Below are 21,392 nucleotides of genomic sequence, written 5' to 3' on the forward strand. Positions count from 1 at the left end.
TTTTTCTAATTGTCATATTGCAGAGCTTTTTGTTAATTTTTGAATGACTGGAATATATATTTAGTTTACAAATATGGAACATACTAATAATCCTATTTAATTCAGGATAATTATTGGCCTGTGACTGAAAAAAGAAGACAATATTTCAGTCCATTATAAAATAATTATTCCAACAGCTTTATGTACTTAATAAGGATGGAATTTCTTTTATATTCCAGTCAGCAGGAGCTTTAATATTGATTCCAGTGCAGCCAAGACTTTACCTGTGGACGTTGGAATAAATGCTTATTGAAACACTCCAGAACAATTAGATCTTAAAGCATGTGATAACACCAGAAAGTTACCTCATCTAACATTTAACAAAAGGAATTCTTTATCTTGGCTAAAATGTAGTATTTATCTAGTTTTAAAAGATATTGAGAAGTGCAGGACCAAGACTGCCTTCCAAAAGAGTTTGGTCTGAAAACAGATCTCAATAGAGGTTACTTTTATTGCAAGAAGATTTACCATGCACAAAAGACCCTGTTTAATTGCCATCCTCTTCTTTGAGCAGAAGCCAGAGTACTAGGCAAAGCACTGGCAGAATACTTGAAGGTTATAAAGTATAAACTTGTAAAGTAAAAGTATAAACTCATTTTTGTTTCTTGATGCAATTTGGAATCAAAGAAGGTTTGTTAGTGGATGATTAGTCATGATTATCTTCTGCAAGACGTTAAGTCATGCAGCTGTTTGGAAACTTTATTAAATCTCTTGCTACAGTTCCATGCTCTGTTCTCCAATGATGTATTTTTTTTTCTTCGTTTTATTTTTCCTTTATTTTTCTTCCTTTTGTCCTTCTCTGCTGGGACAACTGCCAAAACTAAGGGTTCCTGAAGACTGGTTAGAAAGCTTTTTCTTCTCTGCTCACTTCATCTGTGTGCAGTCCTTCACATAATGTTCTTTACGTTGTTGCTTCAGCAGAAAGACCTTTAGCCAGCAGTTAAATAGTGTATGATATTCAGTGCCTAAGGTAGCAGTACAAATTTGAACTCAAAATAGTAACTGAAGAAAAAAGGAATAGGTTAAACTGTAGAATTTAAAAAAAAAAACAAACAAAACACAACAACAAAAAAACAACAACAACAAAAAAAACCCAACAACAAACCAAAAACCAAATACAATCCTCTATACATTCATCTTGAGTTGTGTGAACTGGAATTTTTTTACATGCCTTTTCAAGTGTGTGAGGTAAGTATGTGTCAGAGGGAGGAATAATCTAAACAAGATGTAATAGTTCTCCTGCATGTTTCTACTTTGTTACTTTACATCCATATTTACAACTTTATATGTTGTATTTATTATGTTTGCTAATTTACACACAAATACCTGTGTAAACTAGCAGATTTCTAGTCAGAAGTTGAATTTATTACGCTACAATAGTTGACAGGTCATATGTGTATATTATGTGTGTGTACTATGGATATGTGCAGATCTCTCTACGTTATTTCATATTAATACCCGAAGAATCATGTCAAGATTTCAAATAGGTAGCTATATCAAAGCATAGAAGCAACTCAAAATGGCAAATCCACAGAAGGCTAGATGTGTCTCAGAGATTTAACCCAGAAAAGCCACAAACCATACCACTTAGGAAAGCTATCTCAGAAGATAGCAAGCCTGTATGAAGTTTTATTTTCTCACTACTTGAAAATTTGATGATGAAAACAGACCCTGGGTGCTTCAAAAGCATTTCTTGTGGTACTTGAGGCACAGTGATTGGGAAGAACAGACTCCTTGTTAGGTAGGTTGAAAATTGACTGGATGGCCAGGCTTGAAGGCTCAGCATCTATTTGGTGGCAGGCAGTGAGTGGAGAGTGAGGAGATTGGGCATGTTTAGTCTGGGGAAGAGAAGGCTATGGGGAACTCTAGTAGCAGCCCCCAGTTGTCTGAAAAGCAGTTGCAAGGGTGACCAAGTTAAACTCTTCCTGCTAGGGTCACAGAGTGTAAAAACAAAACAAACTCCGAAAAACCCATGGCTGGAAATTGCATCTTGAGAGGTTCAGATTGGACATTAGGAAAAACATCTTCCTTGGGAGATAGTACAGCACTGGAACAGGTTATCCCAAGACACTGTGGAGTTTCCATCTGTGAGGGAGTTGAGTATTGGCTAGAAAATGCTAACCCTCAAATGGCTGACCTGCTGTAGTGTGAGCGGGAATTGTAACCCAAGGACAAGCTGGGACTGGAATTCTCCAGAGGACTCTTCAAAGCAGTATTTGTATGATCTTGAGGAGCTTTGCCCTGATATTCATTTTATATATGAACAATATTGAACAGAGCTATTTGTCTTCAATTTTCTGCCAATAACAGATGATTTTCCAGATTTTCCTTTGTACCCAGCAAAAGAGTTAAATTTCATTTTGACTGTCAAATTCAGATAATAGCTAAGAAGTGCCTGGAGGCAAGTGAAACAAAGACAGAGGACAGAAAGGGGTACCCCTTTATGTCTAAAGTTACTACTTTTGAAAGTAGACTTACCGCTTTTTGAAAGTCTGGTGAAAGAGGAGGAAATGTCATGTTATGTTACATTTCAAAGAATTTCTTCTGCAAAGTCTCAGTTTCTGTACATATGTGGAGTGTTGTAAAAATTATATGGGAATGTTTTCAGGAAATCCTTTCCATTACTTTAATTAAAAAAACCTGCTTCTCTTTGAAGTTCTGTGGTAATGAATAACTAGTTACTGTCATCTTCTGTTTCTGAGTTTAAAGCAGAGGACTCACACATACTTACAACATTACTGTATATCTGAAAAAGCTCTAGTATTAACTGGTAAATATTTAGAGTTGAAACTTTTTTGGGTTTGAATTTGGCTTTTTTTTTTTTTTTAAGAGCAGTGATAGCCACACATGAGCCAATGCTGTTTCTGAAGGCCTAAAAGTTGATTTTCATGATTAAGGGCTACTGAATGAACTTAACCAAATAATATACTAACAGTGCATGATTAGCAGTACTCTCATATTCTCCTGTTGTGAAATTAGTGTAGGTTTAGCAAAAAGTTTTAAAAATTCTACTAGTACTTGTGACCTCTTAAGTGAATCAGCCTTTTAAGTGAATCAGTGCTGAGGCTGTTACTCCACCCATGGTGCTCCTCTCTTCTTTTGCAGCTCCTCGTCTGTCTCCTGAACTGTATGTGATTTCTCAGAGTTTTACCGATGACCCTCGCTAAAATGTAGTGATTATGATATACTAGGAAAGAGGTATTTGCTATATTTAAAAAGTGTCAGTGCTGATCTTTGTGAGATGTGTTGTGCCCATGGGGGAAGAGACCTACTTTGAAGTAGGCAGGAATGAGCTTGTCTAGTCAGTGGGTTTAATTTCAGTTTACAGTGGCATCTGCTGATCTGTTTGGTGATACCGTGATTTTTCATCTGCGTTACCACATTGGTGGAAGGGTTAGGCACTGCAGTGCTTTCAGAATGCCTGGAATCTTGTAATTTTCAGGGGCAGACTTTCTACCTTGATAGATATATAAATCTGGTGATAGCATCTTGTACCACATCAAAGACAGCTGCGGCAACTCATTCTTCAACTTCAGGCTGTGTTAAGTGTGTGCTGTCCTTTCCTAGTAAGTGTAACCATGTCATATCCCTGGTTCAGCTTAGGGATTTTTCCCATCTAGTGTGCCGTGTTTCCAGGAGTTTCTCCTACAGGTGATCTCAGTTGCCCATCTGCTGATAAAGCTTTTTACTGAAGATGCAAATACATTGTTGTGATCCTTGTCTGTCCCCGTTTCCCTTGTGTGGTGTTGTTGCTCCCTGGCTGAAATGGTGCCTTGCCTACCTCAGTCCTTGCCTGAACTGATTCTTCAGTGTTGTTCAGGCTGTCTGTACAGTAATAATTTTATCATCTTCTTTTTTTGGGAGGAGGGTGGGGAGAATGGTTGTTAATAGGAAGGCAGACATCACGGCAGCAATGTATATAGCAATATATATGGCTTTGGAGTTAGACAGCTGACTGCAGTAAATCTGACTGAACTTGTTACTCCCTTTTAAGTGTAACTTGGACTGATTTATTCCTAAAATATCCCTAAAATCCACAAAGGGTAGAGACTATAGTCTCATCTTAGCCACGTTTGGGTAGCTGTGCTCTTCACACAGTTTACTTGAAAGAAATTTTCAGAACATGCATGGACTTAGTAGAAGAAGGCTAGATTTTTGAGGTACAATGGTACAATTTATGTAGAATGAATAAAAAAGAATATTGCGGCTTATCTGAAGACAAATAGCAAGCTTCATTCTCCAGTGACAGCAATTACTTGCCTTTGTAGTCATACAAAATAATTCTTTTGTAAGAGAAGAAATTCCACTGTTCAAGAGCAAATATTTGAAATGGAGCAAGTGATGTGTGGGAATTTGATATGTTCATGGAACACTGTTGTGTGCTAAAGTAAATAGATATTTTTCCTTTACAAATGAAGGAGCTGAAGGTACTGGAGATGCTGCAAATTCTGTTCACTAAATTGCCACATGCATTTTCTTTCCTTTGCCCCTTTTTACTGACTTCTCGTTTGATATGCCTGGACTATTTACAGTCCTTGCAGTGCTGTTGTTAACATTGTCCTGATACAAAAGAAAACACTTTCTTAATATGTTGTGAAATATAACATGGTTTGTAATTCAGTGTGTGCTTTTAAAGACAAAATGAACCACTGAATATAGTGTTGTCAGACACCACAGTTTGACATGTTTGTCTGAACTGGTGGTCCTTTGCATACTTTGGAAATAGCACTCTGGTGTACTAATCTCTGGGAAAGTAATTTTTATTATTGTTGGCTCCTGTGTTTAGCATGCAGCTCTCAGCTGACATACTATACATTATAGAAAAATGCTTGTGACTCAGCTAACAAAAACCCAATGAAGTGTCTAAATTAGGAATCTGGTTTTTGTGTCTTTTTGTGCTTTTTTTTATTATTACTGCATGCTGTCTCTTATTTGTACACAAGACAGTCCTCTGCATCTGTGTGTGGATGCTGGCAAGATCAAACTCCATCAGTTTTATATTAGCAGTAATTCCAGTTGAAAGAAAATTTACCATTTTCATACCACAAGTAGAAGGCACAAGTCTATCAGTATAGAAGGCAAAAGTCTGTCAGACTTTAAATTATATTTAAGTATAGATTAATTATTTTAAAATAGCAATGTTGTTTCTGTGGCCTTCTTTTCTTGCACTGCATTCATTTAGCTGTCAGTCTTTACATGTAGCTATAATAAGGTACAATTGCAGCTTATATTTTCATTGCAGACTGAAGCATATATGTCTTATATAGCTTCAGATAAATGTTCATCATAATGCTGGTTATAAAACAATTAGAAAAGTAAGATAAAGTATTTAACTGAAAGAGACGATGAATAGCTGAAAAAAAAAAAAAAAAGTAACAACTCTCCAGCACAAAACTACAAGCTTATTTTGTTACTGAAGTTATTAATAGGTACCTCTGAGAATTCCTGTGATTCACTGACTGAAATGTCAAATGTGACTGTATACAGATTTTTAGAAAAAAAACAAAGATAGTAAAAGTCATGTGCTATAGCATAAGGAGGAGTTTTTTTTTCATTTGATGTGCTTGTGGAATTAACTTTCGTAGTTTAGAGATCTCATTTTATGTTACAGTGTTAAAATGTATCCAGATTAGGTCAGTTTCTGTTTTTTGCAGCTAAATACCCAATATGAGCTGAGTCCAGCTGCTGAATGTGAATTCCTGTTAATACTGGGCACTTGAGAATGAAGTTCTTGAGTTACTGTGAAGAGAGTTGTTGGGACTCTGAAAGGCACCTCTGCTGCTCACTAAATGAGTCCTTTCCTTTTGGTAACTCCTCACAGTTATAAATTCATAACCTGAAGAGTCTTTTCAGTAGTTTCAGTGTTACTGTGTGCTTTAAAAATCAACTATACTTGGCTTATTTCTTTTGAATTAATTTACTGCCTCATTGTAAGACTTTCATTTAATTTTACATGTGTTTCATCCAACAATGCTGTGAAGAATTTTGAGGAACACCCTCACTTGAAGCCCATCAGTAAACACCTGATTTCTTACACTTGGTGACTTTCCCAGGTTTCCCAAGCATGTCCTAGTTTCATTCCTGTATTGGGATAACTTTGTTCTGATACAGCCCTCAGGAAGGAGGCAGCCATCACTGGACTCAATAAATGTAGGGCAGTCTCCATTAACAAGAGACAAATTTAAACCATCCCTTTTGTGGTAGGTGTGAGCAAACCTCTCCCTGTACTTGTGTGTGATCTCTCTGCAATCTCCAGTAATAAAGAACTGAAACCATCAGCAGGCTGCATGATGTAGTCCCTTGGGCTGCTGGGCTCATATCAGGAGTCCAGTCTTGCATTCAGGTGTTTGCAGTCACGTTTCTCTTATCTCCACTTGAACTTCTGTTCTGCTTTCTGAATAACAATTGAGACTTGGGTTTGAATAACTTTTTGCCAGCAAAGTAATACTTATCACTTTTGGGTAGTTGTTACTATATAGATTTTCCAAGCAGAAATTCCCTGCAAGATGAAGAAAAGCAAACAAACAGAAGTATCTTTATCTGTGCATACTATACAAACACTTCAGGAAAAGGAGAAAAAATTAATATTGATGCATCTGTTTTCTGTCTTTACTACAGGTGTGCAGGATCCTCAGCATGAGAAGATAATTACTGTGACTACTAATGGAAGTATTCACAGCCCCAAGTTTCCACACACGTACCCACGCAATACTGTACTAGTGTGGAGATTAGTAGCAGTAGATGAAAATGTATGGATACAGCTTACTTTTGATGAAAGATTTGGGCTTGAGGACCCAGAAGATGACATTTGCAAGTAAGTTACCTTTCCTTTAACTTACAAAAATTGAACGGAGGTGTGCGGATTGGAATAAAAGTGTTGCTTGAGTTTTGCAAAAATGTGACACCCGCATGTCAATGTATTTATAAAATGCATCTTTTAAAATATTAGTTTATTATTTTCTTTTGCAGTGCTAGAAAAGGATTTCATACTTGAAAGCTTTGGGATCCCCTCATTTTTCCTTCTGCATTCAGTGTCTGGGCCACAGATATTTTATGATACAAAAATAAGAAATATTTAATCTCTCAAATAAAAGCTTTGACATCTGAGAAGATATTCTTGACAGAATGTTAGGGGAATGCATGTTTAATTTTTACAGAGAAAATTTAGGTAAGCAAGTTACCTGAAGTGGAATTCAGGTCACACCACCATACAACATCCCTGTTCAAAAAAATCCCAACACCCTACTGCAGGATATTTAAATGGCCTTTAATGGTCAAGTTTTTCAGTTTTCTACGAAAAACAGCACTTACAGTATTGCATTAACTGACATTCTTCAGTCATATTCTCTTTTCGCGACTACAAGTATTCTGGCTGCTCAGTCACTGCACAGGTTTTTGTAGGACCTGTGGAATCTGTATTTCCTTCCTATGATTTGCAGCTGAAGATTCTGTAGCTCGGGAGAGAGACAGCATGACATAACAGGCATCAGAAGGAATGTAGTTCTGAACCGAGCCATCTGATTGATTACGTTTTGCATATTTTGTGGGGCAGCAGGGGCTGGCATTATATATACGCTTCCTGTGGGTGAGTGGAAGGGGAGAGATCCTAAACTCTTGTATCCTGTATCTGCCATCACAGCAACACATCATAAAAAAACCCAATGTGTGAATAGTGGTGTGTTGTCTGAACTCTTTTCAGTAAATTAAGTTACAGATAAAATATGTCATTTCCTCCTTTGATGTGTTCCTGGAGAGGTACTTCACAGAAGATTTTTCTTTCAAAGTAGTTTTTTGGTTTGTTTTGTTGTTGTGTTTGGGGTTTTATTTTTGAGTACCTTGTACATACATTCAATTTGATTCTTGCTTTCAGTTTTTCTAATTAATTACAATTCAGTTGTTTTTATACCTTGTAGCAACTTTTGATAGCAAATTTGAATTTCTTAGAGGCTACTTTTGCACTTATCCTTAATTTGGGAGCTGAGGTTCATAATAGATGGGCAGATATTTCATAATTCTGAAAGGAGTAATTGTCAAGGCCATGTCAAATATAAATACTAAGTACTATAAACATATGTTTGCTCAGATGAGTGCACTCCCTTTGCACAATGATTCTTTTCTTTAAATGAAAACTTAGCTTGCTTTTTCTTTTCTTTGCATATGGCAGAGTGAAGTGGCAAGTGAAAGAAAATCCAGGTAGGGTGACTCATTCGTCCACTTGCAAAGAAAAAAGTAAGATAAGTTAAAATATTTTTAATATTATAACTAGAATAGTATTTTAATGGGAGTACATTTATTTTAAGTAAGCAATGTGCTGAATACAAAAGTACTGCTCCCTCATAATCTTCACTCAGTCGTAACCTCATCATGCTTGTATTTGTGCAGGGATACCAGGAGGTTGTATGAATGCAATTCCTGATAGATGCACTTTTGAGGACACATTGAGCTTTTTGGCTTGGAAGATATGACTCGCTGAAAAAGAGAGTTATATTGTTGTTTTTAAGTAAAAGAAAAAAACATAGCTAGGGTTCCTATGAAATTTAGATTCAGTAACAAAGTAAAGAAAGAGAAAGTGTACGTCGTTTGATGTGAAGGGAGTATAAATAATTGACAAGTTGAGGAATTAGTTAAACTCTCTCTGTGTTTTAATTATGTAAAACAATTTTACACAGCCCAAGTAAGTTACCAGTTATCAGAGTAATATCTCTTTATAAGTAATGTCTTGCATTTCTTATCTCTCATTGTTCTTAATAAAATTATTTCATCTTCTTTCCACTACCTTCTGTAGAAAAGCTAAGGATTGTTATTGACTGCATCCCATACTCTTTATTACTCCACTGTGTTTCTGCCATCTTGAAACACCCAAATCAGTATTGTTGCTGTAGAATACTTGACAGTTTTTTCAAAGGCAAGTTTATATGACAAAGGACAGAATAAAATATGACATGAAATTATAACTTTATACCTTACAGTGACCTGATCCTTTAGTTCTGACCTATGACTGAAACTAGGTAAAAACTGCAGCCTGGTAACATTAGACCTTCTATGCAACAGCATACACTTCATACCAGAACATCTTTTTCTCTTCTCTAGTGTATGAGAGGACCTCATGAATTACCTGCTGTGGTAACTGTCACAGTTTTCAGTTCCTCTACCTGCTTCTTAAGCTGCACATTCTGTGCAATAACAGAGTTTTCTCTACCATCACTATAGGCTGTAATGCCCTGTAGTGTCAGCTCACTGGGCCAATGAGAGAATACGGTGGAGTATATTAGCTTAGGATAATTAGCAGCTTTTAAATCCCATAGTAATTCAAATATTGCTCACACATTGTTTCCAAAAACATATCCAGGTATATTAAGACTTTTTTTGTTTAACATAGTTCTATAACAGGAAAACAATGGGAGTGGTAAGAAATGTCCTTGTATCCTGAAGGTATGGCAAGTTTTTGCCTGAATCTGGCTGATCTGACCTCCACACTTGGATTTCTCCAAAGTCAGTTCTGACATTTCAAGCTATTCTGTGATGTCTTTTCATTTAGAAGTAATATCACATTTTACAGATACAATGAAGGTACCAGTCTAGTCTCCACTTTAAATACTTGCCTGAATCTGAATCAGTGTGATCCTGCATGGCTTTTATTCCCACTCTGTCTTTACTTGCAATTCAACTTACAGTATTTATTAAGATAGAGCATTTGCATCACAGCAAATTCTGCGTTTATGACCAGCCACCCTGACCCAGCCTTACCTGGAACAGCATTAAAATGCGTAGTCCTAATAGTTGTGCTAATTCTCACCAGTCTTAAGCATGATTGCTGTGTTCTGTATGTTCTGGAAACAAAGTTTAAATTGCAGGTTTTTAGAATAAACTTCTGATATTTTGCCTGCATTTCTCTAGGTGTTTTTTGTCCGGGTTGTAGAATTGTGATTGCTTAAAATACAGCTAATGATTTTTTTAACAATAGTTCTACTTCATCTGCACTGCATCCTTTCTATCATCAAAATGTTAAGAATCCTAGCGTGTCCTTTCCAAAGTGAACGCAAATTCCAATTTATGTGGAAATTAGGTCCATGCATGTATCTCAGAAGAGATTTGGGTTATTTGCTTGGTAATAGGAATATGCAAATCTCTGCAATATTGCAGTAATTTCAGTCTTGTACGCTTTGTTTGATTTAATTTGTGACTTTAAAAAGAAAAAGGTTACAAACAAAAAGATTCCCCCAGCAAACCAAACAAACAAAAAAGGGGAAGGATGCAATCTCCTGGCTGTTTTGTGTGGTACTGTTCAGATGATAGAACTGACAGTGAATTTTCCTTACATAAGGGGGTTTCCAGCTAACAGAGGCATAGTGGATTTACATTCTGTATGTTCACCCTTTGTGATGAAGAAAAGAAGCAGCTTTTCTTCTGCTGATATGATAGCTGATATGACAGGTCATTATTTTCATGATGCTAACCCCTCAACGCTGTTTTAATCATGAAGCCATTAGACTTCTGCGCCTGACAGCTCCTACCATCAGGGAGATGCCATAACTCTTCTTGACCTAAAGGGACTGATTTTTGCTCAGTTGTTGCTTGTTGTCCAAATTCGTTGCTTTCTGTCTCTGAGAACATGCAGTGATAAGAGCTCCGTGATAAACTCTGTGACAGGAAGACATAGATTTAGCTTTCTTCCAGGAAGAACATGGATGCTACAGCTCCCTTTAGAAGGCAGTCTGATGTTGTGAATAGGTTGTACATTGGAGCATTACAGTGCAAGGCTGCACAGGAAAAAAACAAACAAACAAACACCACCCCCACTCCCCCCCCCCCCCCAAAAAACCCCTTTCTTACATTAGTAGCATGTGTCAAACTCTCTCTCTCCCTGTGCACAGAATGGCTCTAGTTCATCTTAGTGGTGGTTGCAGCTGGTCTTTTTAATCATCAGATGTTTACAGACTGTTTGACTTTTATTATATATAATAAAACGCAGAAATGTGTCACAAATCCAAAGTCCAATTACTGTAGATAAGATGATAAGGATAAAATACATGAGTAAAAGAATGTGGAACCAAACAATAATTGAATAATAGATGTCATTTGACTATCATCTTCATACTATGATAGCTGTACTCATTTCCGACTCTCTTCAGTCCTCTAATAATTTAAAGTATGAGCTATGGTCTGTTTTGTGGGTTGGTTTTTTTGTTGTTTTTTTGGGGTGTGGAGAGGCTTTTAGCAGCTGCATATGTGAATCTGTTCATGTAGTTGTAGATGTGAAGCATTTATCTATAATGTTTTGAAAGAATTCCTAAAGCTTGTCTAGTTAATATGTGCAATATGTAGAATTTTTGCCTGAAGAAAATTGGTTAAGCTCAAGGCAGCTGTCAGTGCTAACATGGGGTAAAATCTATGTGAGTAGTGACTTTTTTTCCTCTTCACATCAAATTAAATACTTAACTCTTAATATCAGACATGTTCTTCCTCTGAAGATTCTTATGATGATGCTTCATGATACAAAGCCACATGCATTAAATTTACTACCTCCTTTTTCCCTAATGTTTCTATAAGCTATGTGCCTTCACTTCAGATTTGTTGTGACTGAACTGTGCCCAAGCTATTCCCTTACATTCAGGAAACGCCAAGGTTCTGTGGTAGAAACCATAGTCCAACCAGCTTCAACAGTTATGGATTGCTAATGAATGTATTGTTAGGAAATTGTTGGCAAGGGCTAAAAAATTAGAAGATCTGGCTCAGTCTGACAAGGCTAAAACAAGTGTATTAAGAGGAAACATACAGGCGCTGTCTTTAGTCAGTGGCTATGAAGAAGGAAAATATTTGCTTAGGTGTCTTTTTTTTTTTTTCTTTGACATAAATTGTGTCAAATGCATTCTATGGAGTGATAAGTTATGGTAAACACAATAAAAAGGCTAAACATTTTGTTATGTAATTTTCTAAAGAGACCTTTCTGTGTAATATAAGGCACAATGAGTAACTTTCAACATGTAGAGCTTCCTTTCTTGTAATTACTACATATCTGTGCATCTAGCATGTGGAGTAAAATACAGATGCATAACTGCAACCCCTGAGTGCTTCGGTAAAAAAGAGGACAAATACTTTGCTTCTGTTTGGCCCCTTGTCATGGAAGCACCTTACAGCACCAACAGTGCATATGCATGAAAGAATAATGTCAGTATGTTTTTCTTTTAGAAAGATGAAATTCCAACCCACACCCTGCCCCCCAGAGAAAAAAAATAAATTTTTTTGTTTTGCCTTGAGTACATTATAGAGGCAATATTGATAATGTGTGAAGAACATACTAATATCAAGCATAGATTCAGGAAAAATATATAACTTCACGTAAAGTAAGAATTAATTCTGGGGCTTTTGAGGGCAGTGAGTTCCTTATCAAGGTCTAGTTCCTAAGAAAATTCTTTTCTGGACAACTGGTGGGCTGTCCTTACTGTCAGACAGTCTTAAATGCTTCTTGTGGACTGTGGTTACAGAGGGTGAAGTTATCTCTTGGGTAAGTACAAAGTTCAAGTTGGCTTTGAATAACTGGACAAAGACCTTTAAATGAACTCTGTATTTAAAGAGGAACTGGTGCAGACAGTGTTCATGGCGACTCATGTCACTAAGTAGCTGGGCTGGTGGCATTTGTGCTTCTTCCACCTCCACCCCCACCACCCCTTCCCTTCTGAAGATGCAGGGGGTTGCTGCTGCCACCTCTATTTGAAAATTCAGAAAACAGTGAGGAGTCCCCAAAATTTCTATGGCTTCAAATTGGAAAAAATACAGTGAGCACCAAAACCCACAGACTCTGAGAGCAGAAATTAATGTTACAGTGAAGACCAGTCCTTAAAGCTCTTTTCTTACAGCTGTTGCTTTAGAATTTCAGTGTGTTTCATTTAGGCCACCTGTTTTTTATGAGATGTTGCACATAAAGTTGGGCTGGGCTCTGTTTAGGTGACTTTACATATCAGTGATACTTAAATGACTCTTTCATCATTGGCTGTAACTTCTTCAGCAAAAGTGAAATCATACTGAAGTTAAATTTTATTATAGCTCTGTTCTGCAAGTCAGATCCATTTGGATAGGATTGATTTCATTAGTATATGGAATTATAAAAAGTATATGAACTCTCATTCCTCAGTTCACAATTTCTTTTTTACTGTTTGTTTTTTTTTTTCCCCAACACATAAATTACTTGTTAATCATTTTTATTCAGAGTCTGAAAGGAGATCTTATAATTTAAATGGCTGGGATGAGTTCTAGCATTCAATGCCTTAGATTGATTGAAATACTGATAGGAAAGAATTATTATGAAATAGCTAATTTAAGCTGAAGTCCTTAGTAGGAACATTGATTACTGGTGGCAGGAAGGTGGCATTTTAGGAGCAGTGTGTAGAAAATGCCATAAAACTTGTGTTAAGGCAACTGATGGAGTAATTTCTTCTGGTGTTTATGGGGTTGGTTTTGTTGGCTTTGATTTTTAGTTGCTCAATCCATTTGCAAGACAATTAGTGATACCAGTTCAAGAGAGGTTTAAATGCTGAAGTGGATTTAAATGGAGGATGAGAGTAGCGGATGGAGATCAAAGTTTTTAAGAAGTTAGATTAATTTAGGACCAGAGTCCTTTGGTTATCTAAAAATTGTTCTTTTAAAGAAAAACGATTAATACTACAAGGTTATTTCTTCCACGTGAGTTCAGTTGTAACAATATTATTCCAGTTTAATGAATGCAGAAGAGTCCAGTAAATTCATGCATCCTGCTTTCTTATGTTTTGAAGAAAAAATAAGTAGTTTTTTGCATCAAAATAAGTATCTGGATTTGTTTCCTTTCAATTCTGATTTCATTGAAGAAAATAGAGGTTCCTTGTTTTTCTTTTTTCATTGTTATTTCATTTTTTTAAGAAAGCTCTTTCTTTTCAACTTTCCAGGAGTCCAGAAAAAATTGATTCTTTGATTACCAAATGATTGGAACACTAATTCATCTTTCAGCAGGTCCCATTCTGCTGGTTTAGCTGCTGTCCATAGTTCACACTGTGGCAGAGGTGTGTACTATATCCAGAAGTATACACATTCCTTTAGGTTCTCTATTGCTTATTAGAAGTTGCATAATACCATTCTCATGATAGCAGTTTTGTACGTGTGACAAAACAAATATCGCAGGCAGTCAAAGAAGATTAAAAATTAGGAAACCAAAATGCAGTATGGTTATAACTGAGACTACTCTGTAACATACACTTCTTAAGCTTCAAAAAGAGTAAACTCAGTTTTGCAGAAAGGGTATATAGATCCAAAATTGTACTCTAAGCAAATCAGAGTGAACCATAAGAAAAGGGAAGAGAAGGAGATGCTGCTCTGAGGGGAATGGGAGGACATCATAGCCTATACGATGTGATCAGAAGAACATGCTGCACAAATTTAGGGGTTATCAGTGCATTCTTGCCTACCTACTTTTTCCTCCTTTATAGTAAATCCAGCATTCATTTTTAGTATCCGTTGTTGCTGAAGGACACTATAATGCATATTATTTTGCAAGTAATTTAACATCTATTTACACAGCCCAGATGAGTGTTAGGAGAGTGATTGCTGATGAGTGGGCAGATGACATAATCCCTTACTCCTTTTTCACACCAGAGGCTACATTCATTGACTTAAAAAACATTCTAGGCTCCTTAAAATTCCTTCCCAGTCCTCTCAGTCTCAAGCAAGCTCTTTGAATAAAGTAAACTATGTCCACGGTATCAAAATATTTTCGTAAACGGTCCTAATCCTAATTTATTGCTTCTAAAATTGTTTCATGTTACTGTAGTTGGCTGTGTTTCCAATGGTGTAGACTGAAGTTATTTTCTTTGAGTGTGGCACTGCTGGGTCTTTCTTCTGTCTCAGGTACTCTGGAAACAGTTGTTATCAATGAAGTTCTGCTGCTCCCAGCCCACCACTTATTAAAAGATAGAAGTAAACGTCTACTATAAGGGGGCACAAAAACACATCATGTGCCACCACCACCTGAGCTCAGGGGTATAGACAGGCCCTGTAGCCACCTGCAGTTTCTGGTGTGTCTCTCTTAAGTCCTGATGTCAAGAGAAATGCAAGCTGCAAAGGCAGGCCCAGCAACATAATCTAAAGTTACCCTGTGTGGTGTCTAAATATTCCAGTCTATACATAGCACGCACTCCTCCCTGATGTTTTCTTGTTACTGAAAGTCTAAGTACAGTTAAGCCCATAGGATCACCGTCAGGTTTATAAGAAGCTTTCTCCTTTTTAATCACCAGGAACAGCAGACATACCAACTGTCCTATTCCTAGATGGACAGTTGTGTTTCTTCACCTGTTACACAGCTTTTTTTTTTTTCCTCTTCCTCCCCTTGTCCTCTTCCTTTCCTCTCTCCCTCTCTAGCACTAGATGCTGTGGTTGCTTCTTTATGTGTATCATCAGCCTTTTAACAACGTATGTTGCTCACATGAAATTGTAGTAGCATTGCTAGCAAATATTGTCAGACAAATCAGTAACACTTCTGTCTTGCACTTGGTGCTGCTCCATTAGGATAAAGTACAAGTGAAATGTAAAGCAATTTACATTAATCTGTTCTCATCCAATCATCGGGGTATCTGAGAAGATACGTATGCATAAGAAACTCCAAAAAGGAAGATTACTTACTATAAAAAAAAGTTTGATGGTCCTGTGGGAGTGTCCTAGGGGTTTTGTAAGACAAAATAAATAGATCTTTTCCTTTTCTGACAGTAACATGAGAAGGGGGAGACCAGTAAACTAGCAGCAATTACGAAGTACTGCTTCAGACCAGCCTTTGATTTATATGCTGTGACTGGATTAAAAATAGGTTTGCATAATTTGATGACGGTGAATTTATAACTAGGTAAACTGAAGTGAGAGGAAACTCCTTACACTCTTCAGGTGAAAACTAATCTCCTGCTAGGGTTGGGAACACATTGTTTCTGCCTCATGTGGTGTTATGCGGCTGCTCGGTTACGTTATAGGGATTTTTCACTCTCTGTTCAAATAGCAATTACTAGCCTGTCCTGAAGCAGGATATTGGACTTCATGACAAATGGTCTGTCCTGGATTGGTAAATCCTGTGTGCTAGTGTAGCAGACAAGAGACCATATGTTATTGTGTCGTTGAACTAAAGAAATAAAGGTGTTTTAATTTAAATAAACATAGATAGGAACCCCAATCTCCATTGAGGTAGGCAGGAGAGAGGGAAAAGGAGTAGGGGAAATGACCAGGTGTGTAATGCTGCTATATCATCAGATGGTGCTTGAGGGGAAGGGGTGCTGCCTGCACTGCCCTGGGTGAATCTTCACATGCTGAAAATGCCCCTTAGGAATTTCTTGTTTGTTTGTTTTCCAAAATATGCCTTTGAATATTACTAGGAAATTGCTTAGCCGGTAGTTTTCATTGTTGACTGGAGCCATCGCTACATTCCAGGATATAAGGAATGTGCATAGAGAAAGAATTACCATTTGGGATACTAGAATAAATATTTAAAATGCTGCTTGAAAAACAGTGGTAAAAACATGATTATGGATTCACAGAAGCTGGAACAGATACATTGACCACCATGAACAGTGTGAGTAGAAGTAGAAATTTTATGGTGGATTAGGAAGAATGCTTTACAACCTTGGCTGTTGATGTGAACTCTGAGCTTCACTAATGTTTTTGGTTTTCTACAAAATATTGATCTGTACAGTAGGAACATATGATTTATTATGATCACTGTAATTCCAAAGGTAAAATATACCAGACTTTACAGAGAAGTACTGGGAAAGAGTTGGTAAGGCATTTCATTCTCTAAAATCTGGAGAGTGTAGTACTGCATGACGTAGGATACTTACTGAGCTGGTACGTTGTCTGGGAGCAATGGGCAGTCTCTTTTTGATGGGAAATGTGCTTTGGAGAGTATAGTGTCCAGTGCAGCAGGACCCTGAATTCTGATGGCCTTTTCCACATTGTGTTGTACTGTAAGTACATAATAATAACAAATTGTATGGGTATTCCTTTGCAGGGGCGGGGGAAGGATGATGAAGAATAGGAGTACTAGTGTGCAGCACAATAAGAACATTCTTCCTACCATTTTTGTTATATGCATTGTTATTTCAAGTCATAAGTTGCGCAGGATACTAAAGAAATCTGTGGTCCATACATGCAGTCAGTAGCAGAAAGCAGACAGATTGGTGGTGAAACAGTACAAGAAAATGTTTCATGTAGATGTTATCCATTTTCTAGTCCTTGAAAAATAACCTTTCCAAGTGACTTCTTAGTTTTGTGGAAAATCTTTTTTACTCACTATATTTTATATAGCTACAGGAGAATATATAGTCAAATAGGAAAAAGGTAAGCATAGCATAGTAACCCTAGGTGATGGAAACTCACAGGAGTTTTCCAAACTGCCTGAGGAACTTCCTTTGCATTTTAAGATGAAGGCCAAGGTAAGTAAATGGACTGGAGCATCATTTGCAAGCTGGTTCACATGTGTTAGTATGTTTTTCCAAGCTTTCCAATATTCCCAAATTCATCTTTGTATTCGATTAATAGTAATGTTGGTATGAAATTTCATGCACTTTTTTGTTTTTTATCTCTGTTCTACTCATAATGTGCCATTTTTAGACCAAATTTAACACTTATTTAAAGAGAGCTAAACACATTTCTTATCCTGACAGACATTAGGACTACCTGCCATTCTTTGATATAAAGAAGATAAGTATAGGTGGCTTCTAAGAAATTTGGCAGTTGGCCTTTTAAAAGGAGGAGTTTGGGAAACCGTCTTCTTCCCTTACCTCCACTTTTGATCTGCAGGATTATAATGTCTCTTTCTATAAGATTCTTATTCAAGTGCTTGAAATAATGTATCAACAGAAGTTATACCAATATAAATTAGTTCGTTAACACAGACTGAACAGGACTGAATTCTGTGGTTGCTGTATTCCAGAAAATACTTATTTACATGCTTTATCCATATCAGTAGTTTAACATATGCTTAAATAATTACAGGGTTGCTGTCTGAATATAGAATTGTTTTGTTTTAGAGCCTGAAGTACGTTTACCAATGTATCTAGTTTACAATTTATCATTCTTGTGGAAGAGTTAATGCCCCTTCCTTCCCACAAGGCAGAAGTTACTTTCAGAGACTATGGGATATTCATGTGCTTAAGATGAGGATACTTAAGTGCTTACCAGTGCACTCAGACACCGGTCATGATGTTTTATTTCCTGGAGGTGTTTGTGTGCCAATTTACTAGTCATCAAGGAAAGGATATGTTTTCAGCAATACTCAATTGGCACTGAAGTAAACTTGTGATAGAAAGGAGAGTTTTGGGGAGGAGGGTGAAGAGATACATTTCTTTGGATTTCTTATTTTTGCATACAGTTCTTTGACTCTAGTTCACCAGGTGACAAAAGCTACTATGAGAAATGTGTATGTCTCAGCTTCACATGGTGCCTCAACTTTTCAGCAGATCCACAGAAAATGGAAATATGTTTTCTGGTAGACTGGAGAGTAGTGATGCAACAGTTAACTTCTCCAAATCATAACCAGCGCATCCTTTTCATGAAAAGTTTTCAAATCTTTGAAGGGTAGAATTTAGGGGTTTGAACTCTGTCTTGTTTTTCCCTTTCACTTAGTGTTGTAAATGTGTATTTATGATCAAAGTGGCTTACAGTGAATGAAGGGGAAAAAAACTGAAATGTAAGGATTAAACTTTTTTTTTGTGTATCCTAAATAACAAGGTAGAAATACAGAGAGAGTTGTGCGGTTGTGTTAGAAGCCTCAGGCTGTTACTAATCAGTATGAGGAAAGATTAAATAGAGAGAACCATGGCAACCATCTAACATTTGTGAATGAATCTGTGTTTCCATAAGGCAGTTCCTAATGTGCAGTACTACATATTCTAAAATAGATGCATTCAAAGTAGGTTGGTGCAAAGACTACAATCCATATTTGGTGAATGGCAGTTAGAAATGTTCTGTTTATACCTTGAATATCTTTATTTCATAGAAAATGTAGACATGGCAGGATACTTGGGGGTTTTATGCTCCATTGGGTCTATTGGCTTGAAGTGATGTCTGTTGCTGGAAGTGATATTTGTGTATAATTAAGCATCATTTTCTGAGTACAAAAAACTGACCTCATCAGTTTTTTATTTGGATTATATCTGGGTGTGCTGTTTCTTGTGTGTAGGATCAGCAGATACAGGTACTACTATGGAAATTTATTTCATGTCAAATCATTTCTGTTCCATCATCTTTTCTCTCTTTTTTTTTTTTTTTTAAACATTAAAACATCAAGCATGACAGAAAACACAGAATGTAACTCTTTTCTCAATTTTTGGACAATCCAAAGGCCTTTCCTCTTATATTGGAAGACACTGCCAAATCCTCTTAAAGAGGATGAATTCTAGGGGTGACTTGCTCATGCTGTGAACCTCAGGAAGTGGAGTTAAATGACTCTGAGTAACTTTTTTCAGAAACTCCTTTGGAAAGGCAAAATCCCGGGGGAATATTTTAAATTATTAAAATCTTATATCACGTAGTTTTAGAAAAACAGTTTTCTTCCAGTATCCTGACTTTACTGTCACTCAGAGTAGCCCCAGTCAAACATTTCTGACAACATCGTGTGGAATGATTTTTATTGAACTTTTACCCTGCGTGGAGTATTTGCTGGTGCTGTCACAGGGTCAACATTTCAGCCAAGGTGCCTTCTCCCTTCCATTCCTCCAGGAAATTGGCTTTCTGTATCATTTGAGATTTTTTTTTTTCTCTGCCACCTTGCTGACAAGTGGAGTTATTAATAGCTAACTTTTACTGATGTGCACTGCTAGCAGTTTGTGGCTTCAGGAATCTTGTATCTACTGGGCTGAATGGAGGACTGGACTGAATGGGCCAATCTTTCCCAGTCTGAGGTTCATATAGATATTGTTGTCTGGCAACAAATACAAAGCAATATGATGTAAATTAATGCATTTGAAAGGCAAAGGAATTAATTAAACAGCTGTTCTGAAGCTTGTAAACTTGGGTGGTAGGTGATTATACTGCCTGGCCTGGCCATATGGGAGGGCAAAAAAGATAACATCAAAAGTAAGATTTCCTATTACATAAACTGCAAAATAGTGCACAAGTATCTGCAGTTTCATTATTACCAATTATTTAATTTTGGGGACATTTTGATTTTTATCTCACATGATGTGTCTTTTCTCTCTGTGCCTTGGTCTTTGAGGGAAAGTTTAGCCTCAGTGAGAGAGGCAGTACTGGTAACAGGTGGAGAACTTTCTTCTTTTCTATTGAATGAATGATGCAGTACACTCTTAACAACTATATTGCTACATCTGTAGGCTTGTAGTTTGCCTGAAATCCACTTATTTCTCTAATCAAGCATGCCACTCTCTCCTTTTCTGCCTTCTTCCTTCCTGGGGTCCTCCCATTTTCCTGCCCTTTGTCATAGACTTTGCATTCCCCTTGTCCCATCATGGATTTTTGCTGGAGGCTGTACAACATGGGAATAACAAGGTTGGTTAAACACATTGGGTCTGCCATTAGATACCATGGATTTCAGTGCCTCTGTTATGCTCTAGTGTTCCCTCTAATGGTTGGACTAGGTGATCTTCAAGGTCTTTTCCAACCTAGATGATTCTGTGATTCTTTTCCACTCAGATAAGCATGAATCTGCTCATCAGAGCATTACTAGAGTTGAGTTGATTGGAGGAGGCCTCCAAAATCTATTGCAAGTGAGGCTGACAAGCATTGAAAAAAATGTCTTCAAGTTAAATACTTAGCCTTACTTACCTCTATATGTAAAGATATTTATTTCACAAAGAGCAATATGATTACTTTCAGATGTGATTTAAAAGTGATCTAAGAAATGAAGACTATGTAAGGTGTCACAAATACCCTTACAGTTTTGTCTATACAAATACACAGCTAAGTCAAATTATGGAAACCAAACATTTTGTTCCATAGGGAAATTTAAATATTTCGGTAGCAAAAATGAAAATTATTTCAAATGGAGCTGGAAGAGGGAGAGGAAATTTTCCTTTAGAATGATGGTGTTAAAATTTTGCTTAGAAAAAGATCAAAATTATCTTTTCATTATGACAGTTTTTTAGTAGTTTCCAATGTTTCCAAAATTGAAGCTGTCCAAATATAAGCTATCTAAGTTCTATTAAATAACAGTTTGTCTGGTGAACTGCCAGAGGACTTTGAATGCTTTTGATCTGCAGCTGAGGTAGTTATTTTAGTGTGCTATGTCGGCACAAGGAAAGTTATCAACTTCCTATTTCTTCACTTAAAAAAACCCAAAACAAATCCCAACCGCCCCCCCAAAAAAACCAAAACAAACAAAAAAATTGAAACGA

General features: G+C 36.8%; 1 protein-coding gene across 1 annotated transcript in view; it reads left to right on the forward strand.

Moving 5' to 3' along the window:
* The window catches only part of PDGFC (platelet derived growth factor C), a 135,267-nt gene that overhangs the window by 72,245 nt on the left and 41,630 nt on the right, over positions 1–21,392 (forward strand). Inside the window, exon 2 of the mRNA XM_074821413.1 lies at positions 6,658–6,853. Within this exon, the coding sequence (XP_074677514.1) occupies positions 6,658–6,853 (196 nt within the window). The remainder of the gene's footprint in view (positions 1–6,657; positions 6,854–21,392) is intronic.

The sequence above is a fragment of the Strix aluco genome, chromosome 4, assembly GCF_031877795.1.
Source record: "Strix aluco isolate bStrAlu1 chromosome 4, bStrAlu1.hap1, whole genome shotgun sequence".
NCBI classification, from domain to species: Eukaryota; Metazoa; Chordata; class Aves; order Strigiformes; family Strigidae; genus Strix; species Strix aluco.